At 48.1% G+C, this 27,556-nt stretch overlaps 1 protein-coding gene across 1 annotated transcript; it reads left to right on the forward strand.

Annotated features, from left to right (window-relative positions):
- The first annotated feature begins 1,237 nt into the window (after window positions 1-1,237).
- LOC149448956 (extracellular calcium-sensing receptor-like) lies at window positions 1,238-27,510 on the forward strand. Its single transcript, XM_089694032.1, has 4 exons — window positions 1,238-1,969; window positions 3,489-3,716; window positions 5,551-5,674; window positions 26,468-27,510. Exons 1-4 carry the CDS (start codon window positions 1,253-1,255, stop codon window positions 27,376-27,378), a joined length of 1,980 nt encoding a protein of 659 aa, XP_089550158.1. The 5' UTR covers window positions 1,238-1,252; the 3' UTR covers window positions 27,379-27,510.
- The last annotated feature ends 46 nt before the right edge of the window (window positions 27,511-27,556 follow it).

Below are 27,556 nucleotides of genomic sequence, written 5' to 3' on the forward strand. Positions count from 1 at the left end.
GCTTCTGCAACGAGGAGTGGGAAGGTGGCCTAGATGGTCCAACCCAACTGGGTTGCTTCCTAAGCGGAGAGTAACATAGTCATGTAGTCCCCGCACTGTCCCTACTCCTCAGGAACCTCTCCCTAATGCTAGATACTGTCCTTGAAATATGGGGAGCCTGCCCCTATGCTAACCACTCACAAAATCTATGCCAAGTAGGGGGGGGTGCCCTATATAAGTACTGCCCTCACCCGAAATAGCTGCAGGCGTCAAGCTGGGCACCAGCATCCAATCGAACAGCTGCTCTGCCAATGAATCAGGAATCATAGAGGAATTCAGTTCCCCTCAACTTCTCAATCTTTGGTATTGCCACTTAAGTCAAGTGCCAGCTACAGAGGAGAGTACAGATTGTACCTGCCTACATGCCTGCACCATGTGCAATGTACACTCTGAGGTCATTCTTGCCATCTGTCAAATGCCGAGAGTGTAGTCAGGTGCTAGCACAACGCAGTTCCATTGCACAAACCCAAGAAGTACATCATCAATGGAAACCCAATGAAAGAAAAGAGAAGACACTGAATTTACAGTGTAGTGGAGAAGATGGCAATGATGGCTCCTTTAAAGGATTATATAATAGGAAATTACTTTTCTTTACACTGATTGTATTCCTAACAAAGAATTTGCTCATTTATTTTCCATATTAAATGCTATTAATGTAAATAACTTTGTTAGTTTGTCTGGAATGCAGTCAGAGAAATTATCATCATTCGTTACATAATCCTTCAAAGGAGCTTTGACACTCATACCTATTATAGTACAGTAGACCTTATTTTAGCACACACAACCCAGTCCAAGGTCATGGCCATTTATTTGATATGGTCAAAAAACCCACATAGCCTAAAGAACTATTCATTATTGAAAAACATGAAAAGACAAATATATTCTCCACCTGCAGAAGATCCAGATTGCCATTCGAGCAGAACTTTTTTCTCAATCATAATACTTTTACAAATATTTTTGAACATATATTTACTATACCATACGTGGTCTCTCCTGTATCCCCATCATGACCACCCTTCACATGTTTACTTTTTTCCTCCAAAGCAACATTATAAAAACTCACCAGAAAATATTTTATTAACTATGATAATTTGATTGCACCCAACAGATAAGCTTTTTTTCAACCAGTTCCCTTCTAAGCAACAGAGCAAAGTTCCCATCCTTCTTCAGGACCGTTCCAAGCGATGCTTTCCAGTCTCAGGGACTGGCACAGATGGTCACTCATTTTGGATGGACATGGATTGGTCTTGTTGCTGCTGATAATGATTATGGCCAAGAGGGCATTAAGATAATTAAGCATGAAATTGCCAAATCTGGAGCTTGTGTGGCATTCACAGAGTATATACAGACTTATTACAGAAACATCCATAGGATAGCCAAGGTTATTAAGACCTCAACAGCTAAAATTGTGGTGGTTTTCTCTACGGACATCTATCTTATGCCCTTACTTGCTGAACTTTTGATACTGAATGCAACTGGGAAAGTCTTTGTAGCTAGTGAAGCTTGGTCTATTTCAAACGTACTCTCAGTAGATGAGTATTCTTCCATCTTGTTGGGAACAATTGGTTTTGCATTCCGCAGCTCAAAGATCCCAGGCTTCCAAAACTACCTTAACAGCATTGACCCGTACAATACTCCAGGTGCTTCTTGGGCCAACATTTTTTGGGAAAAAACTTTTGGGTGCACGTTACCAGACCAAAAGATTGTTAACGGATCAAGGAATGCATTAAATGTATGTACTGGAGATGAGGACCTTCATAGCATCCATAATCTTTATAACGATGTGTCAAGCTTGAGAGCATCTTACAATATTTACACTGCTGTCCATGTTATAGCCAAAGCTCTTGATGACCTCATGTTTTGCAAAGATGAGGAAGGATCCTTTTCAAGTGGAAAGTGCAGAGATATTGGGAAGTTTAAAACATGGCAGGTAAGACTGTTCAAAAATGTTTTTTTTACATCAGTCTGATGATACATATGCAATTCTATGCACATTTAGGAGATAATTATTCATTGTCCTTATGTAGCATTTATTGCAAATAATACATTTAACAAATAATACCATTTCTTTTTTTGCTTGTTATATAAGTAATTTTTGGTCTAAGAAATCAAAAGATAATCAAAATTCTTTATCTGGCCTTTAACACTGAACCCCAGGCTTGCCGTAATCCTAACAGTAAACCTAATCTTTATAGATAAATCCAGTTAAACATCAAAATATTTGATAAAATACAAAAATTAACCCTTTTGTGATCAGAGGTCATTGATACCTGAATGCCCCGGCCACTTTAGCATGGTCCATATGCCTCAGACAATTATAGAATTAAACAGATGAACAGCCAACTTCAGGCTGTAGGGGACATCTGCAGTGCCATCTGCAAGTTAAAGACGCATTTTGTCACTGACGTCTCCAGCCTGCATGTTATCAGTCCCTATGTCATAGCTGACATAGTGATCACATGATTAGGAAGCACTCTGATTGGTTCCCAATCATTAGTGGGAATCAGAGATGTCAATGACAGCTGGGATTAAGAGTCACTACCCCAACAAAGTGTCTACTGATGGATTGCCGTGATTGGCAACTTTTGCTTCTTTCATATTTTAATTTACAGATTGCCAGGTGGGAAGACTTTAACCCCTATCCCCAATTATTTAACCCTTAATTAAATCGTTAACACTTGGGAACCAGTGACCCAGCAAATAACTGATTGGTGGGGGCCTTTTTAAGTCTGCAAACCCAACCCCCTGTTTGCAAAAGTATACAATAGCGGTTATGAACTGTGGCTCCACTCCTTGGAGAGCCTATGGCAGGTTCTACAGAATGGGGACACGTCTCATTTACACCAGTAATTTCACTCTTTGAAATTCAATCTTGTTGATTCACTCAGGGATATTTATATTTATTTCCACAAATAGGAAAATGACATAGGCTGCCAGTGCTGACCTCAGTGTAACGCCCATCCTCTGAACACGTACAGTAGTTCTTACCTCCCTATCTACATTCTTGTAGTTAGCCAAATCACCATAATGGCCAGCCAATCAGCATTTTTAGAAGAAGGTCAGCAATGGTGACCTCTATACAATTATCACAAGAGATTTTCTTTTACAAGCTTTCAGTAAAAAAAAATATATATTTCCCCAAAGTAGACCACGTTGACCATAGGATCCTTTAGTTTGGAGATTACACCAGAAAATAATGTTTTTATTATATGAGGTAACATATACAGGACCTTATGTATTTGTATTGTGAAAGTCCCAGGACATTTATTCCTCTTCAGTAGCAATCAATCCCAAATTAACTCTTATTGGTCTTCCTTTGGTTGGACTGCTGTAAGCTCCCGAAAGCTAATTCATTGCTATGGGTTACACTATACACACATTTTTCTTTGTATGATCTAATGATTCAAATTTTAACTAAGTGTATTGCCTGGTTGTTTCTATCTGTACAGCTTTTGCACTACTTGAAGAAAGTACGGGTGGAACTAAGTGACAAGAGAGAAGTTTTCTTTGATGAGAATGGGGATCCACCAGCTGTGTACGATGTTGTGAATTGGCAAAGGAACCAAGAGGGTGCCATGGTCCAGGTGAAGGTTGGAAACTACGACAGTGTGGCCTCATCTGGAGAAACCTTTTTCATAAATGCAAGTTCAGTGCTGTGGCCAAATGGCAGACAGGAGGTAAATTCATACAACATCTGTTATATCTGATTGTAACTTTAAAGTGTTACTAAACCCAGGACCCTGCATTCACTATATCCGGTCTCCCCGGACCCTGCATTCACTATATCCGGTCTCCCCAGATCCTGCATTCACTATATCCGGTCTCCCCGGACCCTGCATTCACTATATCCGGTCTCCCCGGACCCTGCATTCACTATATCCGGTCTCCCCGGACACTGCATTCACTATATCCGGTCTCCCCGGACCCTGCATTCACTATATCCGGTCTCCCCGGACCCTGCATTCACTATCTCCGGGCTCCCCGGACCCTGCATTCACTATATCTGGTCTCCCGGACCCTGCATTCACTATATCCGGTCTCCCCGGACCCTGCATTCACTATACCCGGTCTCCCCGGACCCCGCATTCACGATATCCGGTCTCCCCGGACCCTGCATTCACTATATCCGCTCTCCCCGGATCCTGCATTCACTATATCCGCTCTTCCCGGACCCTGCATTCACTATATCCGCTCTCCCCGGACCCTGCATTCACTATATCCAGTCTCCCCGGACCCTGCATTCACTATATCCGCTCTCCCCGGACCCTGCATTCACTATATCCGCTCTCCCCGGACCCTGCATTCACTATATCTGCTCTCCCCGGACCCTGCATTCACTATATCCGCTCTCCCCAGACCCTGCATTCACTATATCCAGTCTCCCCGGACCCTGCATTCACTATATCCGCTCTCCCCGGACCCTGCATTCACTATATCCGCTCTCCCCGGACCCTGCATTCACTATATCTGCTCTCCCCGGACCCCGCATTCACTATATCTGATCTCCCCGGACCCTGCATTCACTATATCCGCTCTCCCCGGACCCTACATTCACTATATCTGGTCTCCCCGTACCCCGCATTCACTATATCTGGTCTCTCCGGACCCTGCATTCACTATATCCGCTCTCCCCGGACCCTACATTCACTATATCTGGTCTCCCCGGACCCCGCATTCACTATATCCGCTCTCCCCGGACCCTGCATTCGCTATATCCGCTCTCCCCGGACCCTGCATTCACTATATCCGCTCTCCCCGGACCCTGCATTCACTATATCTGATCTCCCCGGACCCTGCATTCACTATATCCGCTCTCCCCGGACCCTGCATTCACTACAGTTGTGCTCAAAGGTTTGCATCCCCTGGCAGAAATTGTGAAATTTTGGCATTGATATTGAAAATATGACTGATCATGCCAAATAATGCTCTTTTATTGAAGGATGATGATCATATGAAGCCATTTATTATCAAATAGTTGTTTGGCTCTTTTTTAAATCATAATGATAACAGAAATCACCCAAATGGCTCGGATCAAAAGTTTCCCTCCCCTGGAATGTTCGGCCTTGGTACAGACACACAAGGTGACACACACAGGTTAAAATGCCAATTAGAGGTTAATGTCCCACATCTGTGGCTTTTTAAATTGTAATTAGTGTCAGTGTATAAATAGTCAATGAGTTTGTTAGCTCTTACGTGGAAGCACTGACTAGGCTAGATACTGAGCCATGGGGAGCAGAAAAGAACTGTCAAACGTCCTGCGTAACAAGGTAATCGAACTTTATAAAGATGGAAAAGGACATAAAAAGATGTCCAAATCTTTGAATATGCCAATCAGTACTGTTAAATCACACTCGTGCTATCAACCCCCAAACATCACAGTATGTCTTTGGTTAGCCTCGTCCAACAATTTTCCATCAAGTTCTAACATGTTCTCTATCTAATCCAGCTATTAACAAGCTGCATATCCCTTTGTACTACAATCAGTTTTAATCCCCCCTAACTTCTTCTTAGGTCCCCATCTCTGCTTGTAGTGTCAGCTGCTTGCCAGGATTCAGGAAGGCACACCATGGCGGGGAGCCTATATGCTGCTTTGAATGTATCCCTTGTCCACAAGGTGAGATCTCTAACACCACAGGTAAGAAAATTCATGACAAATGCAGTGAGGTTCTAGTGAAGGCACATAGAAGTGTCCTTACGGCTGGTACACATGGAGGGGGGTCCCCCCCAAAGCACCTTGTCCCCAAGGTGAAAGGGCCTCTTTCTCACAACCGTGACCTGTGGTTGTGGGGTCTCCGGGCGGGGGGGCTTACCGGAATCTGGAAGCCCCCTTTAACAAGGGGGCACGCAGATCATGACCACCACCATGTGAATGAGAATGCGGTACATGGTAAAAAAAAGTGAAAAAAGTGTAGTGTAAAAAAAGACAGGAGACAGTCGTTGACAAGTCCTTTATTCAAAATAAAAATAAAAAAAATGTCCCCTGAAGTAGATTTATTTATTTATAATTTATTTCAGGTTCTTATATAGTGACGTCAATTTACGCAGCACTTTACATATATATTGTACATTCACATCGGTCCCTAACCCTCAAGGGGTGTACAATCTAAGGTCCCTAACCCTCAAGGGGCGTACAATCTAAGGTCCCTAACCCTCAAGGGGCGTACAATCTAAGGTCCCTAACCCTCAAGGGGCGTACAATCTAAGGTCCCTAACCCTCAAGGGGCGTACAATCTAAGGTCCCTAACCCTCAAGGGGAGTACAATCTAAGGTCCCTAACCCTCAAGGGGCGTACAATCTAAGGTCCCTAACCCTCAAGGGGGGTACAATCTAAGGTCCCTAACCCTCAAGGGGCGTACAATCTAAGGTCCCTAACCCTCAAGGGGCGTACAATCTAAGGTCCCTAACCCTCAAGGGGCGTACAATCTAAGGTCCCTAACCCTCAAGGGGAGTACAATCTAAGGTCCCTAACCCTCAAGGGGCGTACAATCTAAGGTCCCTAACCCTCAAGGGGGGTACAATCTAAGGTCCCTAACCCTCAAGGGGTGTACAATCTAAGGTCCCTAACCCTCAAGGGGCTTACAATCTAAGGTCCCTAACCCTCAAGGGGCGTACAATCTAAGGTCCCTAACCCTCAAGGGGCGTACAATCTAAGGTCCCTAACCCTCAAGGGGTGTACAATCTAAGGTCCCTAACCCTCAAGGGGCGTACAATCTAAGGCCCCTAACCCTCAAGGGGTGTACAATCTAAGGTCCCTAACCCTCAAGGGGTGTACAATCTAAGGTCCCTAACCCTCAAGGGGTGTACAATCTAAGGTCCCTAACCCTCAAGGGGTGTACAATCTAAGGTCCCTAACCCTCAAGGGGCGTACAATCTAAGGCCCCTAACCCTCAAGGGGTGTACAATCTAAGGTCCCTAACCCTCAAGGGGTGTACAATCTAAGGTCCCTAACTCACATTCATACATACACATACTAGACAATTTAGACAGGAGCCAATTCACGTACCAGCATGTCTTTGTAGTGTGGGAGAAGACTGGGGTGCTGGGAGGAAACCCATGCAGACACAGGGAGAACATGCAAACTCCAGGCAGGTGGTGCTGTTGTTGGGATTCGAACCAAGGACCCTAGTACTGCTAGGCAGAAGTGCTAACCATTTAGAAGTAGATCCAATGCCCCCTGCCGCTACCCAAAAAAAGAAAACCAGCTTTGCTCTCCACGCCACCAGCTCCCACCATCTGACAGCTGCGCCCTCGATCACAGTTATTATATACTGTCATGATGGCACAAGGGGGCCCCTTGTGACATCATCACATGCTGTGATTGGTCAAAGCAGTGCACCTGACCTGTGGTCAGGTGCTCTGCTTTGACCAATCACAATGCACTTGTCAGGGTGCAGTACATTGTGGGGTGCGGCGGGCGAACAGCCCATCAAACACCCATACTGTTCATGGGTTCATCGAATACATGAACGGCCCATGTTCGAGTCAAACTTATGTTCGACCCAAACATGCAGCCCATCTCTACTGATCAGCACTTGCAACCACTGGCAGCAAGCACTGACCGGAGTGTTCTGCTGGGGAGGCATTCCTCCAATCAGAACACAATAGTTCAGTAGGGAGATTGCTCCTCAGGTTTTTTTTTTTTCATTCAGCCCGCTGGGTAAAACAAAAAAAAGCTGTCTGTGTGTACCAGGCTTTACTCTCTTTGGTTTTAAAATGCCATCCCAGCCAAAATATAGTTTTGGATAAAGTGAAAGAGGATTAGGAATTTTGTAAAGAAATTTTTTTTATGTCTGGATCTATGCCTAGTGATGTGTCCTCACACACGGGCCAAGTGCATTACCTTCTAAAAATGAGATTTATTGAATAAAAAGTAGTATACTCACAAAAGAATATAATCAAAGGCACATCACAAGAAAGACAGCATGGTCCAATCTCCCTAGATGATGGCTGTTGGGGGACTGTTGACCTCCAAAGAGCTCTGAGGAAGAGGTTCTGCCTTGAAACGCGTCAAGTTTGGAGGCCTATAGTCCCCCAACAGCCATCATCTAGGGAGACTGGACCATGCTGTCTTTTTTGTGATGTGCCTTTGATTTTATTCTTTTGTGAGAATACTACTGTGAGTAGAGATGAGCGAATCGAAGTATCCGAAGTGGAATTCGAGTCGAATTTCGGAAAAATTTCGATTCGTGCCGAATCCGAAAAACAGCCTAATTCGGACGCGCGAATCGAAATTTTTCCGAAAATGGCGGCTGACATGTGCGGCGACGGAGCGGGGATGTCGGGGAAGGCGCGCAGACAAGGCGCGCTGCCCCATAATGCATTCCTCAACGACATGTGATCGCATCAGCCAATCAGCAGCCAGCCAGCCAGCACTGTGTAATGGTCGAGGTATATATAGCGGCCATTTTGGAAATCTTCATTTGCCTGCAGTCATTGAACAGAGGCAGACCGCTCTGTACTAGGGACAGGGACAGAGTTAGGGCCACAGAAACGAGAATTGGGGACAGAGAGAAGTTACTTAGGGACAGAGAACCATTACTCAGGGACACAGACTTGTTAATGAGGGCCACAGAATCGTTATTTAGGGACAAAGAAACGCTAGTTAGGGCCACAGAATTCATACTCAGGGACAGACAGAATTGTTACTGAGTGCCAGAGAATTGTTACTCAGGGACAGACAGAATTGTTACTGAGTGCCAGAGAATTGTTACTCTCACAGACACAAAATTGTTACTTGCACAGACACAGAATTGTTACTTGCACAGACACACAATTGTTACTCAGGGCCACAGAATTCATACTCAGGGACAGACAGAATTGTTACTGAGTGCCAGAGAATTCTTACTCAGGGCCACAGAATTCATACTCAGGGACAGACAGAATTGTTACTCAGGGACAGACAGAATTGTTACTGAGTGCCAGAGAATTGTTACTCAGGGACAGACAGAATTGTTACTGAGTGCCAGAGAATTGTTACTCTCACAGACACAAAATTGTTACTTGCACAGACACAGAATTGTTACTTGCACAGACACACAATTGTTACTCAGGGCCACAGAATTCATACTCAGGGACAGACAGAATTGTTACTGAGTGCCAGAGAATTGTTACTCAGGGACAGACAGAATTGTTACTGAGTGCCAGAGAATTGTTACTCTCACAGACACAAAATTGTTACTTGCACAGACACAGAATTGTTACTTGCACAGACACACAATTGTTACTCAGGGCCACAGAATTCATACTCAGGGACAGACAGAATTGTTACTGAGTGCCAGAGAATTCTTACTCAGGGCCACAGAATTCATACTCAGGGACAGACAGAATTGTTACTCAGGGACAGACAGAATTGTTACTGAGTGCCAGAGAATTGTTACTCAGGGACAGACAGAATTGTTACTGAGTGCCAGAGAATTGTTACTCTCACAGACACAAAATTGTTACTTGCACAGACACAGAATTGTTACTTGCACAGACACACAATTGTTACTCAGGGCCACAGAATTCATACTCAGGGACAGACAGAATTGTTACTGAGTGCCAGAGAATTGTTACTCAGGGACAGACAGAATTGTTACTGAGTGCCAGAGAATTGTTACTCTCACAGACACAAAATTGTTACTTGCACAGACACAGAATTGTTACTCGCACAGAGACAGAATTGTTACTCAGGGCCACAGAATTCATACTCAGGGACAGACAGAATTGTTACTGAGTGCCAGAGAATTGTTACTCAGGGAAGACAGAATTGTTACTGAGTGCCATAGAATTGTTACTCAGGGACAGACAGAATTGTTACTGAGTGCCAGAGAATTGTTACTCTCACAGACACAAAATTGTTACTTGCACAGACACAGAATTGTTACTCGCACAGAGACAGAATTGTTACTCAGGGCCACAGAATTCATACTCAGGGACAGACAGAATTGTTACTGAGTGCCAGAGAATTGTTACTCAGGGACAGACAGAATTGTTACTGAGTGCCAGAGAATTGTTACTCTCACAGACACAAAATTGTTACTTGCACAGACACAGAATTGTTACTTGCACAGACACACAATTGTTACTGAGTGCCAGAGAATTGTTACTCAGGGACAGACAGAATTGTTACTGAGTGCCAGAGAATTGTTACTCAGGGACAGACAGAATTGTTACTGAGTGCCAGAGAATTGTTACTCAGGGACAGACAGAATTGTTACTGAGTGCCAGAGAATTGTTACTCTCACAGACACAAAATTGTTACTTGCACAGACACAGAATTGTTACTCGCACAGAGACAGAATTGTTACTCAGGGCCACAGAATTCATACTCAGGGACAGACAGAATTGTTACTGAGTGCCAGAGAATTGTTACTCAGGGACAGACAGAATTGTTACTGAGTGCCAGAGAATTGTTACTCTCACAGACACAAAATTGTTACTTGCACAGACACAGAATTGTTACTTGCACAGACACACAATTGTTACTGAGTGCCAGAGAATTGTTACTCAGGGACAGACAGAATTGTTACTGAGTGCCAGAGAATTGTTACTCAGGGACAGACAGAATTGTTACTGAGTGCCAGAGAATTGTTACTCTCACAGACACAAAATTGTTACTTGCACAGACACAGAATTGTTACTCGCACAGAGACAGAATTGTTACTCAGGGCCACAGAATTCATACTCAGGGACAGACAGAATTGTTACTGAGTGCCAGAGAATTGTTACTCAGGGAAGACAGAATTGTTACTGAGTGCCATAGAATTGTTACTCAGGGACAGACAGAATTGTTACTGAGTGCCAGAGAATTGTTACTCTCACAGACACAAAATTGTTACTTGCACAGACACAGAATTGTTACTCGCACAGAGACAGAATTGTTACTCAGGGCCACAGAATTCATACTCAGGGACAGACAGAATTGTTACTGAGTGCCAGAGAATTGTTACTCAGGGACAGACAGAATTGTTACTGAGTGCCAGAGAATTGTTACTCTCACAGACACAAAATTGTTACTTGCACAGACACAGAATTGTTACTTGCACAGACACACAATTGTTACTGAGTGCCAGAGAATTGTTACTCAGGGACAGACAGAATTGTTACTGAGTGCCAGAGAATTGTTACTCAGGGACAGACAGAATTGTTACTGAGTGCCAGAGAATTGTTACTCAGGGACAGACAGAATTGTTACTGAGTGCCAGAGAATTGTTACTCTCACAGACACAAAATTGTTACTTGCACAGACACAGAATTGTTACTCGCACAGAGACAGAATTGTTACTCAGGGCCACAGAATTCATACTCAGGGACAGACAGAATTGTTACTGAGTGCCAGAGAATTGTTACTCAGGGACAGACAGAATTGTTACTGAGTGCCAGAGAATTGTTACTCTCACAGACACAAAATTGTTACTTGCACAGACACAGAATTGTTACTTGCACAGACACACAATTGTTACTGAGTGCCAGAGAATTGTTACTCAGGGACAGACAGAATTGTTACTGAGTGCCAGAGAATTGTTACTCAGGGACAGACAGAATTGTTACTGAGTGCCAGAGAATTGTTACTCAGGGACAGACAGAATTGTTACTGAGTGCCAGAGAATTGTTACTCTCACAGACACAAAATTGTTACTTGCACAGACACAGAATTGTTACTCGCACAGAGACAGAATTGTTACTCAGGGCCACAGAATTCATACTCAGGGACAGACAGAATTGTTACTGAGTGCCAGAGAATTGTTACTCAGGGACAGACAGAATTGTTACTGAGTGCCAGAGAATTGTTACTCTCACAGACACAAAATTGTTACTTGCACAGACACAGAATTGTTACTTGCACAGACACACAATTGTTACTCAGGGCCACAGAATTCATACTCAGGGACAGACAGAATTGTTACTGAGTGCCAGAGAATTCTTACTCAGGGCCACAGAATTCATACTCAGGGACAGACAGAATTGTTACTCAGGGACAGACAGAATTGTTACTGAGTGCCAGAGAATTGTTACTCAGGGACAGACAGAATTGTTACTGAGTGCCAGAGAATTGTTACTCTCACAGACACAAAATTGTTACTTGCACAGACACAGAATTGTTACTTGCACAGACACACAATTGTTACTCAGGGCCACAGAATTCATACTCAGGGACAGACAGAATTGTTACTGAGTGCCAGAGAATTGTTACTCAGGGACACCTAATCGTTGAATTAAATAGTATGTCAGACAACATGCAGAGGAGTGGCAGAGGAGGCAATGTTTTAGGAGCGAGCAGACGTGGCAGCAGAGGAAGGGGTCGAGGCAGCAGTATTCGCAGCCAGAGGCCAGTGCTCCCGGTGTCATCCAGCGGTCGTGTCTCCACCGACAACCCTGCCGTCATTGATTGGTTGGCTCGGTCGTCTTCCTCTTCCCAGGTCACCTCTGACACCTACAGCCAACGGTCGGTGGGTACGTCAGACACAACCGTTAGTTGGCATGGCCCGGGACCAAGCCCACTGAAATCACGTGTCCTCTACCTGCCCCTGTCCTTTGCTGTTCCCTCACCAAGCGAAGTATCGCATGCTGTGGGCTCAGCCCCACTGTACAGTGAGGAAGAGCTAACAGAGGGCGGTCAGGAACGGGGGGAGACATCGGCCTTTTCAGCAGCCAAGCGAACAAGTACTGGCGAGGAGAGTGGCTCGGTAGCCGGTCTAGAGACAGGTCTGTCTCCTGACCCAGACGCAGCCGAGGGGGCTAGTAGTGAGGCGGAGACCCTACTTGATGATGAGGAGGTTGATCGCACTTGGCAGCCTCGTCGTCATCAGGCAATTTCTTCCGCATCATCAGGAGAAGAGGGTGGCAGCTTGGCAGCGAGCAAAACAGTCGGTGGGTTGCCCAGGAGACAGCAGCAGGGTCGCATCAGTGTCAGTGGAGCCAAACGTCCACGGAGTAGAGCACCAGCTCCACTGCAGCCTACCACCACGGCCAGTAGTGGTGCCGGTGCGCACGGAGGAAGTAGCAGTCAGCCAGTGAAGAGTAGCGGGGGCAAAGTTTCCTACTCGGTGGTGTGGCAATTTTTCCTCAAGCCGCCCGAGGAAGTAAACGTAGCCGTATGTCGACTATGTGGCCAGAAATGCAAGCGTGGCCAGGGGGCCCATGTTGGGACTACAGCGTTGCGTCAGCATATGCAGCGTCACCATTCGGTGGCCTGGGAAAACCGTGATAAACATACGGCGGTTCTGCCTGCCCCAGCCCCCGCTCCATCACCCGCTCCGTTACTTGCTCCGTCACCCGACGTCGTCAATCGCCCTCTATCAGCCAGTCAAGGCTCCAACACCTCTGCTGAGGGGAGTTGTCGCTCATTGGCATCTTCCGCTCGTTCAGATGCTCCTTCTCCTGCTACTCCTCTTCTCGGATTCCGTCAACAGTCTTTCTTGGAATCCGTATCCAAGAGACAACAGTTTGCGAGCACGCACCCGACGGTGCAAAAGCTGAACGTCCTCCTGTCCAAGTTGCTGGTGCTGCAGTCCCTCCCTTTCCAACTGGTGGACTCAGCACCTTTCCGAGAAATGATGGCTTGTGCCGCGCCGCGGTGGAGAGTGCCAAGCCGTCATTTCTTTGCCCAAAAGGCAGTGCCAGCCCTGCATTCACATGTAGAAGAGATGGTGGGCCAGTCTTTGAGCATGTCGGTCTCTGCCAAAGTGCACGGCAGCGCCGACGTGTGGAGCTGTAACTACGGTCAGGGACAGTACATGTCATTTACGGCCCACTGGGTGAACGTGGTGCCGGCACAGCCGCACCAGCAACTTGGACAGGTCACGACGCTTTTGCCTCCACGTTTGCACGTCCTTGGTCCAGCAAGCATGTCCGCCTCTACCACCTCTTTTTCCGCCGTGTCCTCAGCCGCCACCCCCGTGCCAAGTCCCATTACCCGACCGGCATATCACATGTGCAGGGCGCAACGGTGTCACGCTGTGCTGCACCTGGTATGCCTTGGCGAACGTAGTCACACAGGGGAGGAACTGCTGAGTGTAATGAACAGAGAAATCGACAGATGGCTGTCTCCGCGCAAACTAAAAATCGGAACCATGTTGACTGACAACGGAAAGAACATGGTGTCTGCTCTGCGTCAAGGAAGGTTGTGCCATGCGCCATGCATGGCTCACGTGTTCAATCTGGTTGTCAAGCGGTTCCTAAAATCCACCATCCCACTGCAAGACATCCTTAAAATGTCACGTAAACTGTGCATGCATTTCAGCCATTCCTACACCGCAAAGAACACCCTCATTGAGCTGCAGCGGCAGAACGGAATTCCACAGCATCGCCTGATCTGCGACGTTGCAACAAGGTGGAATTCAACCCTACACATGTTAGACCGCCTTTACGAGCAGCGAAAGGCCATCACCGATTTCCTGATGTTACAAGCGGATAAAGGTACTCCCCTGTGTAACTTAGATGTCAGCCATTGGCAGCTCATGCGTGACACCTGCCGCTTGCTCAGGCCCTTTGAGGAGGCCACGCTATTCGTGAGTCGGCAGGACTATGGGATGAACGACGTCATTCCTCTGTTGCACGTCCTGGAACAAATGCTGTTAACAATGGCTGGTCAGGGTGCGGTAGACGTGGCGCACAGATCTCAACGCCACATGACCCCTGTGGGGGCAGGACAGGAAGAAGAGGAGGAGGTAGAGGAGGACATTTGTGCTCAGGAATTATTGAGTGAAATGGGTGGTTTTTCCACTCAGCGGACAGGAGTGGAGGAGCAGGAGCATCTGGTAGAGGAGGAGGAGGAGGAGACAGAGGACCCAGACGCACCGTGGCAGTATGCTGTGGAGATGGAGGCAGGGAGTCCCTCGCATTCCTTGGCACAAATGGCCCATAGCATGCTCGGTTGCTTGCGTAGCGACAGCCGAATAATAACCATCAGACAGAGGGATGACTTTTGGCTGTCCACCTTGTTGGACCCTCGCTACCGGTCCAAAATGGTGGCCTTTTTCACACCTGCTGAGAGGGAGGCCAAAATTACGTACTATAAAAACCACCTATGTAGTCAGTTGGTCTCTGCCTTTGTGCGCCAACGTCCATCCTCAGACACTGTGGGCCCTGTGCGCTCGCGTTCCGCTGGCATGGCAGCAGGGGAGGGGTGGGGTGGTAGGAGCAGTGGCAGCTCCACCAGCAGCGGCTGCCTCAGTCTGCAGTCGATGATGAGTAGCTTTCTTCACCAGCGCAGTGAGGAAACTACTAACCAGCCGCAGCAGCAGCAGCAGCATCAGGTGGACCTGGAGCAGGAGCTCAAACAACAGGCTTGGGCCTACTTGGACAGCACCCTGCCAACCGAGGTAGACAATCCCCTTGACTACTGGGCAACGAAACTTGACCTTTGGCCCCAACTAGCTGAATTTGCCCTTGAAAGGCTGTCATGCCCGGCCAGTAGCGTGGCATCGGAGCGCGTGTTTAGTGCGGCAGGAGGTATTGTAACTCCGCGGAGGACACGACTGTCCACCCAAAGTGTGGAGAGACTCACGTTTGTGAAAATGAATCAGGCGTGGATTAGTCTGGATTTCAAACCACCAGTTCCTGACACAACTGACTAAATCCGCCATGAATCATGCCTCAAACATGTGCCACTTTCAGGTCTCCTCACACTGCTGGTGTGTTGAATTTTTTGACATAGGGTGCTGGCAGATTACGGGCCTCCTATAGCTGCTGCCAGGCCCCTAATCTGCCATAGGCCCCTATATACCGCCTCCTCCTGCTGCTGCCAGGTCCAGAGTCTCTCATGGGTCCCTGTACGGCCTCCCATTGCTGCTGTCTCCATCGCCACACTCTGCTGCCATGTGCCACTTTCAGGTCTCTTCACACTGCTGGTGTGTTAAATTTTTTGACATAGGGTGCAGGCAGATTACGGGCCTCACATAGCTGCTGCCAGGCCCCTAATCTGCCATGGGCCCCTATATACCGCCTCCTCCTGCTGCTGCCAGGTCCAGAGTCTCTCATGGGTCCCTGTACGGCCTCCCATTGCTGCTGTCTCCATCGCCACACTCTGCTGCCATGTGCCACTTTCAGGTCTCTTCACACTGCTGGTGTGTTAAATTTTTTGACATAGGGTGCTGCAAGATAACGGGCCTCACATAGCTGCTGCCAGGCCCCTAATCTGCCATGGGCCCCTATATACCGCCTCCTCATGCTGCTGCCAGGTCCAGAGTCTCTCATGGGTCCCTGTACGGCCTCCCATTGCTGCTGTCTCCATCGCCACACTCTGCTGCCATGTGCCACTTTCAGGTCTCTTCACACTGCTGGTGTGTAAAATTTTTTGACATAGGGTGCTGCAAGATAACGGGCCTCACATAGCTGCTGCCAGGCCCCTAATCTGCCATGGGCCCCTATATACCGCCTCCTCATGCTGCTGCCAAGTCCAGAGTCTGTCATGGTCCCTGTACGGCCTCCCATTGCTGCTGTCTCCATCGCCACACTCTGCTGCCATGTGCCACTTTCAGGTCTCTTCACACTGCTGGTGTGTTAAATTTTTTGACATAGGGTGCAGGCAGATTACGGGCCTCACATAGCTGCTGCCAGGCCCCTAATCTGCCATGGGCCCCTATATACCACCTCCTCCTGCTGCTGCCAGGTCCAGAGTCTCTCATGCCATGTGCCACTTTCAGGTCTCTTCACACTGCTGGTGTGTTTAATTTTTTGACATAGGGTGCAGGCAGATTACGGGCCTCACATAGCTGCTGCCAGGCCCCTAATCTGCCATGGGCCCCTATATACCGCCTCCTCATGCTGCTGCCAAGTCTAGAGTCTCTCATGGGTCCCTGTACGGCCTCCCATTGCTGCTGTCTCCATCGCCACACTCTGCTGCCATGTGCCACTTTCAGGTCTCTTCACACTGCTGGTGTGTTAAATTTTTTGACATAGGGTGCTGCAAGATAACGGGCCTCACATAGCTGCTGCCAGGCCCCTAATCTGCCATGGGCCCCTATATACCGCCTCCTCATGCTGCTGCCAAGTCCAGAGTCTGTCATGGTCCCTGTACGGCCTCCCATTGCTGCTGTCTCCATCGCCACACTCTGCTGCCATGTGCCACTTTCAGGTCTCTTCACACTGCTGGTGTGTTAAATTTTTTGACATAGGGTGCAGGCAGATTACGGGCCTCACATAGCTGCTGCCAGGCCCCTAATCTGCCATGGGCCCCTATATACCGCCTCCTCATGCTGCTGCCAAGTCTAGAGTCTCTCATGGGTCCCTGTACGGCCTCCCATTGCTGCTGTCTCCATCGCCACACTCTGCTGCCATGTGCCACTTTCAGGTCTCTTCACACTGCTGGTGTGTTAAATTTTTTGACATAGGGTGCTGCAAGATAACGGGCCTCACATAGCTGCTGCCAGGCCCCTAATCTGCCATGGGCCCCTATATACCGCCTCCTCATGCTGCTGCCAAGTCCAGAGTCTGTCATGGTCCCTGTACGGCCTCCCATTGCTGCTGTCTCCATCGCCACACTCTGCTGCCATGTGCCACTTTCAGGTCTCTTCACACTGCTGGTGTGTAAAATTTTTTGACATAGGGTGCTGCAAGATAACGGGCCTCACATAGCTGCTGCCAGGCCCCTAATCTGCCATGGGCCCCTATATACCGCCTCCTCATGCTGCTGCCAAGTCCAGAGTCTGTCATGGTCCCTGTACGGCCTCCCATTGCTGCTGTCTCCATCGCCACACTCTGCTGCCATGTGCCACTTTCAGGTCTCTTCACACTGCTGGTGTGTTAAATTTTTTGACATAGGGTGCAGGCAGATTACGGGCCTCACATAGCTGCTGCCAGGCCCCTAATCTGCCATGGGCCCCTATATACCGCCTCCTCATGCTGCTGCCAAGTCTAGAGTCTCTCATGGGTCCCTGTACGGCCTCCCATTGCTGCTGTCTCCATCGCCACACTCTGCTGCCATGTGCCACTTTCAGGTCTCTTCACACTGCTGGTGTGTTAAATTTTTTGACATAGGGTGCTGCAAGATAACGGGCCTCACATAGCTGCTGCCAGGCCCCTAATCTGCCATGGGCCCCTATATACCGCCTCCTCATGCTGCTGCCAAGTCCAGAGTCTGTCATGGTCCCTGTACGGCCTCCCATTGCTGCTGTCTCCATCGCCACACTCTGCTGCCATGTGCCACTTTCAGGTCTCTTCACACTGCTGGTGTGTTAAATTTTTTGACATAGGGTGCTGCAAGATAACGGGCCTCACATAGCTGCTGCCAGGCCCCTAATCTGCCATGGGCCCCTATATACCGCCTCCTCATGCTGCTGCCAAGTCCAGAGTCTGTCATGGTCCCTGTACGGCCTCCCATTGCTGCTGTCTCCATCGCCACACTCTGCTGCCATGTGCCACTTTCAGGTCTCTTCACACTGCTGGTGTGTTAAATTTTTTGACATAGGGTGCAGGCAGATTACGGGCCTCACATAGCTGCTGCCAGGCCCCTAATCTGCCATGGGCCCCTATATACCACCTCCTCCTGCTGCTGCCAGGTCCAGAGTCTCTCATGGGTCCCTGTACGGCCTCCCATTGCTGCTGTCTCCATCGCCACACTCTGCTGCCATGTGCCACTTTCAGGTCTCTTCACACTGCTGGTGTGTAAAATTTTTTGACATAGGGTGCTGCAAGATAACGGGCCTCACATAGCTGCTGCCAGGCCCCTAATCTGCCATGGGCCCCTATATACCGCCTCCTCATGCTGCTGCCAAGTCCAGAGTCTGTCATGGTCCCTGTACGGCCTCCCATTGCTGCTGTCTCCATCGCCACACTCTGCTGCCATGTGCCACTTTCAGGTCTCTTCACACTGCTGGTGTGTTAAATTTTTTGACATAGGGTGCAGGCAGATTACGGGCCTCACATAGCTGCTGCCAGGCCCCTAATCTGCCATGGGCCCCTATATACCGCCTCCTCATGCTGCTGCCAAGTCTAGAGTCTCTCATGGGTCCCTGTACGGCCTCCCATTGCTGCTGTCTCCATCGCCACACTCTGCTGCCATGTGCCACTTTCAGGTCTCTTCACACTGCTGGTGTGTTAAATTTTTTGACATAGGGTGCAGGCAGATTACGGGCCTCACATAGCTGCTGCCAGGCCCCTAATCTGCCATGGGCCCCTATATAACGCCTCCTCATGCTGCTGCCAAGTTCAGAGTCTGTCATGGGTCCCTGTACGGCCTCCCATTGCTGCTGTCTCCATCGCCACACTCTGCCATGTGCCACTTTCAGGTCTCCTCACACTGCTGGTGTGTTGAATTTTTTGACATAGGGTGCTGGCAGATTACGGGCCTCCTATAGCTGCTGCCAGGCCCCTAATCTGCCATAAGCCCCTATATACCGCCTCCTCATGCTGCTGCCAAGTCCAGAGTCTGTCATGGGTCCCTGTACGGCCTCCCATTGCTGCTGTCTCCATCGCCACACTCTGCCATGTGCCACTTTCAGGTCTCCTCACACACTGCTGGTGTGTTGAATTTTTTGACATAGGGTGCTGGCAGATTACGGGCCTCCTATAGCTGCTGCCAGGCCCCTAATCTGCCGTAGGCCCCTATATACCGCCTCCTCATGCTGCTGCCAGGTCCAGAGTCTCTCATGGGTCCCTGTACGGCCTCCCATTGCTGCTGTCTCCATCGCCACACTCTGCCATGTGCCACTTTCAGGTCTACTCACACTGCTGGTGTGTTCCATTTTTTGTCATAGGGTGCTGGCAGATTATGGGCCTCCCATAACTGCTGCCAGGCCCCTAATCTGCCATGGGCCCCTATACCGACTCCTCATGCTGTGACGTTGCAACAAGGTGGAATTCAACCCTACATATGTTAGACCGCCTTTACGAACAGCAAAAGGCCATCACAGATTTCCTGATGTTAAAAGCAGATAAAGGTACTCCCTGTGTAACTTAGATGTCAGCCATTGGCAGCTCATGCGTGACACCTGCGCTTGCTCAGGCCCTTTGAGGAGGCCACGCTATTCGTGAGTCGGCAGGACTATGGGATGAACGACGTCATTCCTCTGTTGCACGTCCTGGAACAAATGCTGTTAACAATGGCTGGTCAGGGTGCGGTAGACGTGGCGCACAGATCTCAACGCCACATGGCCCCTGTGGGGGCAGGACTGGAAGAAGAGGAGGAGGTAGAGGAGGACATTGGTGCTCAGGAATTATTGAGTGAAATGGGTGGTTTTTCCACTCAGCGGACAGGAGTGGAGGAGCAGGAGCATCTGGTAGAGGAGGAGGAAGAGGAGACAGAGGACCTAGACGCACCGTGGCAGTATGCTGTGGAGATGGAGGCAGGGAGTCCCTCGCATTCCTTGGCACAAATGGCCCATAGCATGCTCGGTTGCTTGCGTAGCGACAGCCGAATAATAACCATCAGACAGAGGGATGACTTTTGGCTGTCCACCTTGTTGGACCCTCGCTACCGTTCAAAAATGGTGGCCTTTTTCACACCTGCTGAGAGGGAGGCCAAAATAACGTACTATAAAAAACACCTATGTAGTCAGCTGGTCTCTGCCTGTCTGCGCCAACGTCCATCCTCAGACACTGTGGGCCCTGTGCGCTCGTGTTCCGCTGCCATGGCAGCAGGGGAGGGGTGGGGTGGTAGGAGCAGTGGCAGCTCCACCAGCAGCGGCTGCCTCAGTCTGCAGTCGATGATGAGTAGCTTTCTTCACCAGCGCAGTGAGGAAACTACTAACCAGCCGCAGCAGCAGCAGCAGCATCAGGTGGACCTGGAGCAGGACCTCAAACAACAGGCTTAGGCCTACTTGGACAGCACCCTGCCAACCGAGGTAGACAATCCCCTTGACTACTGGGCAACGAAACTTGACCTTTGGCCCCAACTAGCTGAATTTGCCCTTGAAAGGCTGTCATGCCCGGCCAGTAGCGTGGCATCGGAGCGCGTGTTTAGTGCGGCAGGAGGTATTGCAACTCCGCGGAGGACACGACTGTCCACCCAAAGTGTGGAGAGACTCACGTTTGTGAAAATGAATCAGGCGTGGATTAGTCTGGATTTCAAACCACCAGTTCCTGACACAACTGACTAAATCCGCCATGAATCATGCCCCAAACATGTGCCACTTTCAGGTCTCCTCACACTGCTGGTGTGTTCCATTTTTTGTCATAGGGTGCTGGCAGATTACGGGCCTCCCATAGCTGCTGCCAGGCCCCTAATCTGCCATGGGCCCCTATACCGCCTCCTCATGCTGCTGCCAAGTCCAGAGTCTCTCATGGGTCCCTGTACGGCCTCCCATTGCTGCTGCCTCCATCGCCACACTCTGCCATGTGCCACTTTCAGGTCTCCTCACACTGCTGGTGTGTTCCATTTTTTGTCATAGGGTGCTGGCAGATTACGGGCCTCCCATAGCTGCTGCCAGGCCCCTAATCTGCCATGGGCCCCTATACCGCCTCCTCATGCTGCTGCCAGGTCCAGAGTCTCTCATGGGTCCCTGTACGGCCTCCCATTGCTGCTGTCTCCATCGCCACACTCTGCCATGTGCCACTTTCAGGTCTCCTCACACTGCTGGTGGGTTCCATTTTTTGTCATAGGGTGCTGGCAGATTACGGGCCTCCCATAGCTGCTGCCAGGCCCGTAATCTGCCATGGGCCCCCGTACCGACTCCTCATGCTGCTGCCAGGCCCGTAATCTGTCATGGGCCACTGTTGTCGCTTGTTGGCATATTCCGCTCGTTCAGATGCTCCTTCTCCTGCTACTCCTCTTCACGGATTCCGTCAGCAGTCTTTCTTGGAATCCGTTTCCAAGAGACAACAGTTTGCGAGCACGCACCCGACGGTGCAGAAGCTGAACGTCCTCCTGTCCAAGTTGCTGCTGCCAGGCTCGTAATCTGTCATGCGCCCCTGTACCGCCTCCTCATGCTGCTGCCAGGTCCAGAGTGTGTCATGGGCCCCCGTACCGACTCCTCATGCTGCTGCCAGGCCCGTAATCTGTCATGGGCCCCTGTACCGCCTCCCCATGCTGCTGCCAGGTCCAGAGTGTGTCATGGGTCCCTGTACGGCCTCCCATTGCTGCTGCCAGGCCCGTAATCTGCCATGGGCCCCTGTACCGACTCCTCATGCTGCTGCCAGGCCCGTAATCTGTCATGGGCCCCTGTACCGCCTCCTCATGCTGCTGCCAGGTCCAGAGTGTGTCATGGGTCCCTGTACGGCCTCCCATTGCTGCTGTCTCTATCGCCACACTCTGCCATGTGCCACTTTCAGGTCTCCTCACACTGCTGGTGGTTTCCATTTTTGTCATAGGGTGCTGTATGGCCTCCCATTGCTGCTGCCTCCACCGCCACACTGTGGCTCCACACTCTGGTTTTGGCCCCGTGACTGCCCAAATGAGTGAAGTGTGCGGTGATTCTAAGATCGACGGCACTCATCTGCATGTCATACTGACTGACAGTATTATTTCTCTTCCCCAGCAGACTCCAAGGGCATTTAAATTAAAGGTACAGTGTTCTGCACTAATATTAAGTCTCTCTGAAGCCTAGAAACACCCTTTTTTAAGTTAAATTCACAGCGAATTTATTCGACTCGAATCGAATATTGTCCACGAATTCGCCGAATCAGTCGAATCGAATTTTTCATTTCTTCGCTCATCTCTAACTGTGAGGTCTTGTGGACCATTGTCACAGTATAGAAAGTGAGTGGGAATGTAAAGCTTTATGGTTGTCACTGGACCAGTTGGTGATGGTACGTTCCAGAAGGGACAATTGTTCCATTAAAAAAGGTCAGTGGTGAGATTTCCTCTAATTTCTTCCATTTTTGTATCTTATGAAAAGAAGTTTATGGAGATCTCCTCAATTTGAAATATCTTCAATACGCAGTCAGTGGCTAAGATTTGACAACTGTTTTCACCCTTTCCAAAAGTTTTGGCCAACAGATTGCTGGTTTTCATCCATAGCTCACTTAATTTGTGATGTCTTCTTATGTGGATTGTTCCTACTTAGCTCCCTCTACTGAAAATGTCTCTGAATCAGGGGTGGACTGACCAATTGAGCACCCGGGCACTTCCCGAGGGCCCGGGGTCAGTAGGGGGCCCCATGAAATGCTCCTGGTACCTTTTATAGGCTTTTTTTGATTGTGGGTGAGGACATGGGGCCCCATGATCCCCTATTGCTAAGGGCCCCATGAGTTGTCAGTCTACCCCTGCTCCGAAGCACCTTCTAAAGTTGGCCAAAAGTTGAATTCTGAAAGAATTTTCTTTTGAAAATCTTTTCTAAGAAATTCCGTTCGAATTTCGCACCATTAGTGGGCCAGAGAACCGGACAATTTTCGTGCGACCATCGAATCTGAGTGATCAAGCATGTTGGAAATTTTCTGGAAAAGGAACAAATTTAATTCATATGTGTTCAGTTTTAAAGGGATGAGGTGACAACTCTAAACTTGACCCATGTATGGCCTGCATTAGTCCTGAAGCTCTTTTCTCTCTTTTCCTGGTCCACCCACACTGCAAGCTCCCCTCCAGAGTCCACACATTCAAAGGACCATCCTTTTCAGAGCCTCAGGCTTCCTCTCCACCTGCAGGGATATGGCTGAACAACCCCCTGTGATAACATGCGTTCCTTTTTAAGTGGCAATATTGGCCACTCTTAAATTACTCATTTTGAAGTTTGTTAGCTAGTGGGTACAACTTTTTACCTCTTTGGCCTCTTTTTTTCTGATACCATCTGTATTCCACCTACACTAACCCCTATTATGCTTCCTGACAAGGCATTTTCTCCTTTTTTTTTTGTTTTGACGTTTGGCCCTGATCAACCATACCGTAAAGTGGATATAAAAAGTCTTCACACCCTTGTTAAAATCTCAGGTTTCTGTGATGTAAAAAAATGAGACAAAGATAAATCATTTAAGAACTTTTTCCACCTTTAATGTAAACTATAAACTGTACAACTCAGTTGGACAACAAACTGAAATCTTTTAGGTGGAGGGAAGTAAAAATAAAAATGAAATAATATGGTTGCATAAGTGTACACACCCTTAAACTAATACTTTGTTGAAGCACCTTTTGATGTGATTCCAGCACTCAGTCTTTTTAGGGAGGAGTCTATTAGCATTGCACATCTTTGCCCGCTCTTCCTTGCAAAAACACTCCAAATCTGTCAGATTGCGAGGGCATCTCCTGTGCACAGCCCTTTTCAGATCACCCCGCAGATTTTCGATCGGATTGAGGTCTGGGATCTGGCTGGGCCATTGCAAAACTTTCATCTTCTTCTGGTGAAGCCATTGCTTTGTTGATTTGGATGTATGCTTTGGGTCGTTGTCATGGTGAAAGATGAAGTTTGTCTTCATGTTCAGCTTTCTAGCAGAATCCTGAAGGTTTTGTGGCGATATTGACTGGTATTTGGAACAGTTCATAATTCCCTCTACTTTTCCTAAGGTCCCAGTTCCAGCTGAAGAAAAACAGCCCCAAAGCATGATGCGGCCACCACCATGCTTCACGGTGGGTATGGTGTTCTTTTGGTGAGGTGCAGTGGTGTTTTTGCACCAAATATATCTTCTGGAATTCTGGCCAAAAAGTTCAACCTTGGTTTCATCAGACCAGAACACATTTTCCCATATGCTTTTGAGAGACTTCAGATGTGTTTTTGCAAAATTTAGCTGGGCTTGGATGTTTTTCTTCGTAAGAAAAGGCTTTCGTCTTGCCCCTCTACCCCATAGCCCAGACATATGAAGAATACGGGAGATTGTTGTCACATGGACCACACAGCCAGTACTTGTCAGATATTCCTGCAGCTCCTTTCTGTTCTCATGGCTGCCTCCTAGACCAGTTTTCTTCTCATCTGTTCATACATTTTGGAGGGACGTCCAGTTCTTGGTGATGTCACTAATGTACCATGTTTTCTCCACTTGATGATGACTGTCTTCACTGTGTTCCATGGTATATCTAATGCCTTGGAAATTCTTTTGTACCCTTCTCTTGACTGATACCTTTTAACAATGAGATCCCTCTGATGCTTTGGAAGCTCTCTGCGCACCATGGATTTTGCTGTAGGATGCGTCTAAGAAAATGTCAGGAAAGACCTACTAGAACAGCTGAACTTTTTTTGGGGTCACTCAGAGGCAGGGGCGGACTGACAACTCATGGGGCCCCCGGGCAATATGGGATCATGGGACCCCTGTGTCCTTGCCCAAACTCAAAAAAGCCTATGAAAAAGGTACCAGGGGCATCTCATGGGGCCCGCTACTGCAATAGGGGGTCATGGGGCCCCTGTGTCCTTGCCCAAACTCCAAAAAGCCTATGAAAAAGGTACCAGGGGCATCTCATGGGGCCCCCTACTGACCCCGGGCCCTCGGGCAGTGCTCGAGTTTCCAAATGGTCAGTCCGCCCCTGCTCAGAGGCACTTGAAATGATGACATGTGTGTACTGACTCGTATTTAACATGATTTTGAATGTGATTGCTTAATTCTGAACACAGCTACATCCCCAGTTATAAGAGGGTATAAGAGGGTGTGCACACTCATGCAACCACATTATTTTAGTTTTTTATGTTTACCCCCCCCCTAAAAGAATTCCGTTTGTTTTTCAATTGAGTTGCACAATTTATCTGTCACATTAAAGGTGGAAAAAGTTCTGAAATGATATATCTTTGTCTCATTTTATTTTACATCACAGACACTTGACATTTTAACAGGGGTGTGTAGACTTTTTATTTCCACTGTATATCCTTAAGTTTTAGCTCAGCTGTGAACTGCTTTCACCATGGCCTGCCTAGCTGTTGTTTGTCACCCCTCTTCCCTAACTGGTGAAACATTCATTCTGGAAGCAACACGGCACTATGCTGCCTTTGGCCCCAGAACTGCTCTGCCAGGGGAACCAGCTCAGCTTCAAGCCTGCCCGCTTATGTAGCTGTCACTCTCCACCATTCTCCCCTCATCTTCTGCTGCCCACATGGTCACTAGTCACCAACCTTCTGCTGCCAAGCAATTGCAGTGGTCATGTCTAGGCACTTGGCTTGACAAAACTGATACCATGTTTTCACAGAAGGCATCTAAATCCTGATCTCCCACAAAATGTAAGTATCTCTAAGAAGCGTGTGAGACTAGCCAAGAGCCTACTAGCAGCCACTGCGTTTTTGAGAACATTGTGGGGTTTTCAAGTGACTGGTGTAGGGCCTGGGGAGAAGAAAGAGAGAAGAAGCTGGTGAGGAGGGTGGCGGGGCAGAGTTTTGATATATGTGTATCAGGACAAGGACTGGTGACATCAGCTGCCATTAGGCATTGTGATGGAATATGTCAACAGCACTTGTGGGTCAGCTGCTATAAGTTGACCAAGACTCACAAGACCTGTTGTGCACTTTTCCATAGTCCGGGAGGTGAGATTGAGGGCAGTGCTATCAATTCTTTTTTTTATTTTACAATACCTATAGGATGTCTACCTGAAATGACAGGTGCACTTAACACGTTCAAGGCCTGACTTGTTTATACGTTTAAAATTATTCTCCATCTTCAGATGCCGTAGATTGTTCCAGGTGTCCATGGGATATGTGGCCGAATACAGAAAAGGACCAATGTATTCCAAAACCAATTGAGTATCTTTCATATAGTGAACCATTAGGAATGACTTTAATGGCTACAAGCCTTTCCTCTTCCATGATCCCAGTTTCCATTTTCAAACTTTTCCTTCGTTACAAGACCACACCAATTGTCAGAGCCAATAATTACTCTGTGAGTTGTATTCTGCTATTGTCCCTGTCACTCTGCTTTCTCTGTTCTTTGACTTTCATTGGTTATCCAGAGCCTGAGAAGTGCCTTCTGCGCCAAGCTGCCTTTGGTATGGCTTTTGCTCTCTGTGTTTCCTGTATCTTGGCCAAAACTTTAATGGTGGTTTTTGCCTTTATGGCCACCAAACCAGGAAGCAGGCTGAAGAGATGGACCAGTCCTTATGTGTCCTATATAGTGATTGTCACCGGTTCTCTTCTACAGTTTCTCCTCTGCAGTATTTGGGTGGGGGCTGCTCCACCGTTCCCTCAAAATAACACAAAAACACAACCTGAAATCATTGTTGTTGAATGTAATGAGAACTCACCCACTGCCTTTTGGAGCATGCTGGGATATCTCGGCCTCTTGGCCTCCATCAGTTTTGTGGTTGCGTTCTTGGCCAGAAGACTCCCCGACAACTTCAACGAGGCCAAGTTTATCACCTTCAGCATGTTGGCCTTCTTAAGTGTCTGGATTTCCTACATCCCGGCCTCTCTCAGCTCCAAAGGAAAGTACAGCGTAGCCATGGAAATCTTTGCAATCCAGTCATCAAGCTGGGCTCTAGTGATCTGTATGTTTCTTCCTAAATGTTTCATCATCCTTTTTCGACCAGAGATGAACTCCAAAGAGCATCTCATGGGGAAAGACAGAGGCCGGAAATAGAACATAGATAACAGGCCATGAAAACTAAAAATGGCCAAATAATCATTCTTCCTGGAACATATGTACAATTTTGTACCTTTAGGTGAAATGTAAAAAATTTAATTTCATGTATTAAATGACTATTATTGGGCATTATATGGTTCATGATATTTTGTTTCTGTATGTTCTATACAGGTAG

The sequence above is a fragment of the Staurois parvus genome, unplaced genomic scaffold (assembly GCF_062004578.1).
Source record: "Staurois parvus isolate SC_StPar_1 unplaced genomic scaffold, SC_StPar_1.0 ptg000647l, whole genome shotgun sequence".
Classification (NCBI taxonomy): domain Eukaryota; kingdom Metazoa; phylum Chordata; class Amphibia; order Anura; family Ranidae; genus Staurois; species Staurois parvus.

What these genes read in the sequence shown, in the direction of transcription:
- LOC149448956 (XM_089694032.1), top strand. Translation starts at nt 1,253, where the DNA reads ATGGTCACTCATTTTGGATGGACATGGATTGGTCTTGTTGCTGCTGAT. An exon ending in GGAAGTTTAAAACATGGCAG is followed by an intron (nt 1,970 to 3,488) that starts GTAAGACTGTTC and finishes CTATCTGTACAG; the next exon opens with CTTTTGCACTACTTGAAGAA. An exon ending in GGCCAAATGGCAGACAGGAG is followed by an intron (nt 3,717 to 5,550) that starts GTAAATTCATAC and finishes ACTTCTTCTTAG; the next exon opens with GTCCCCATCTCTGCTTGTAG.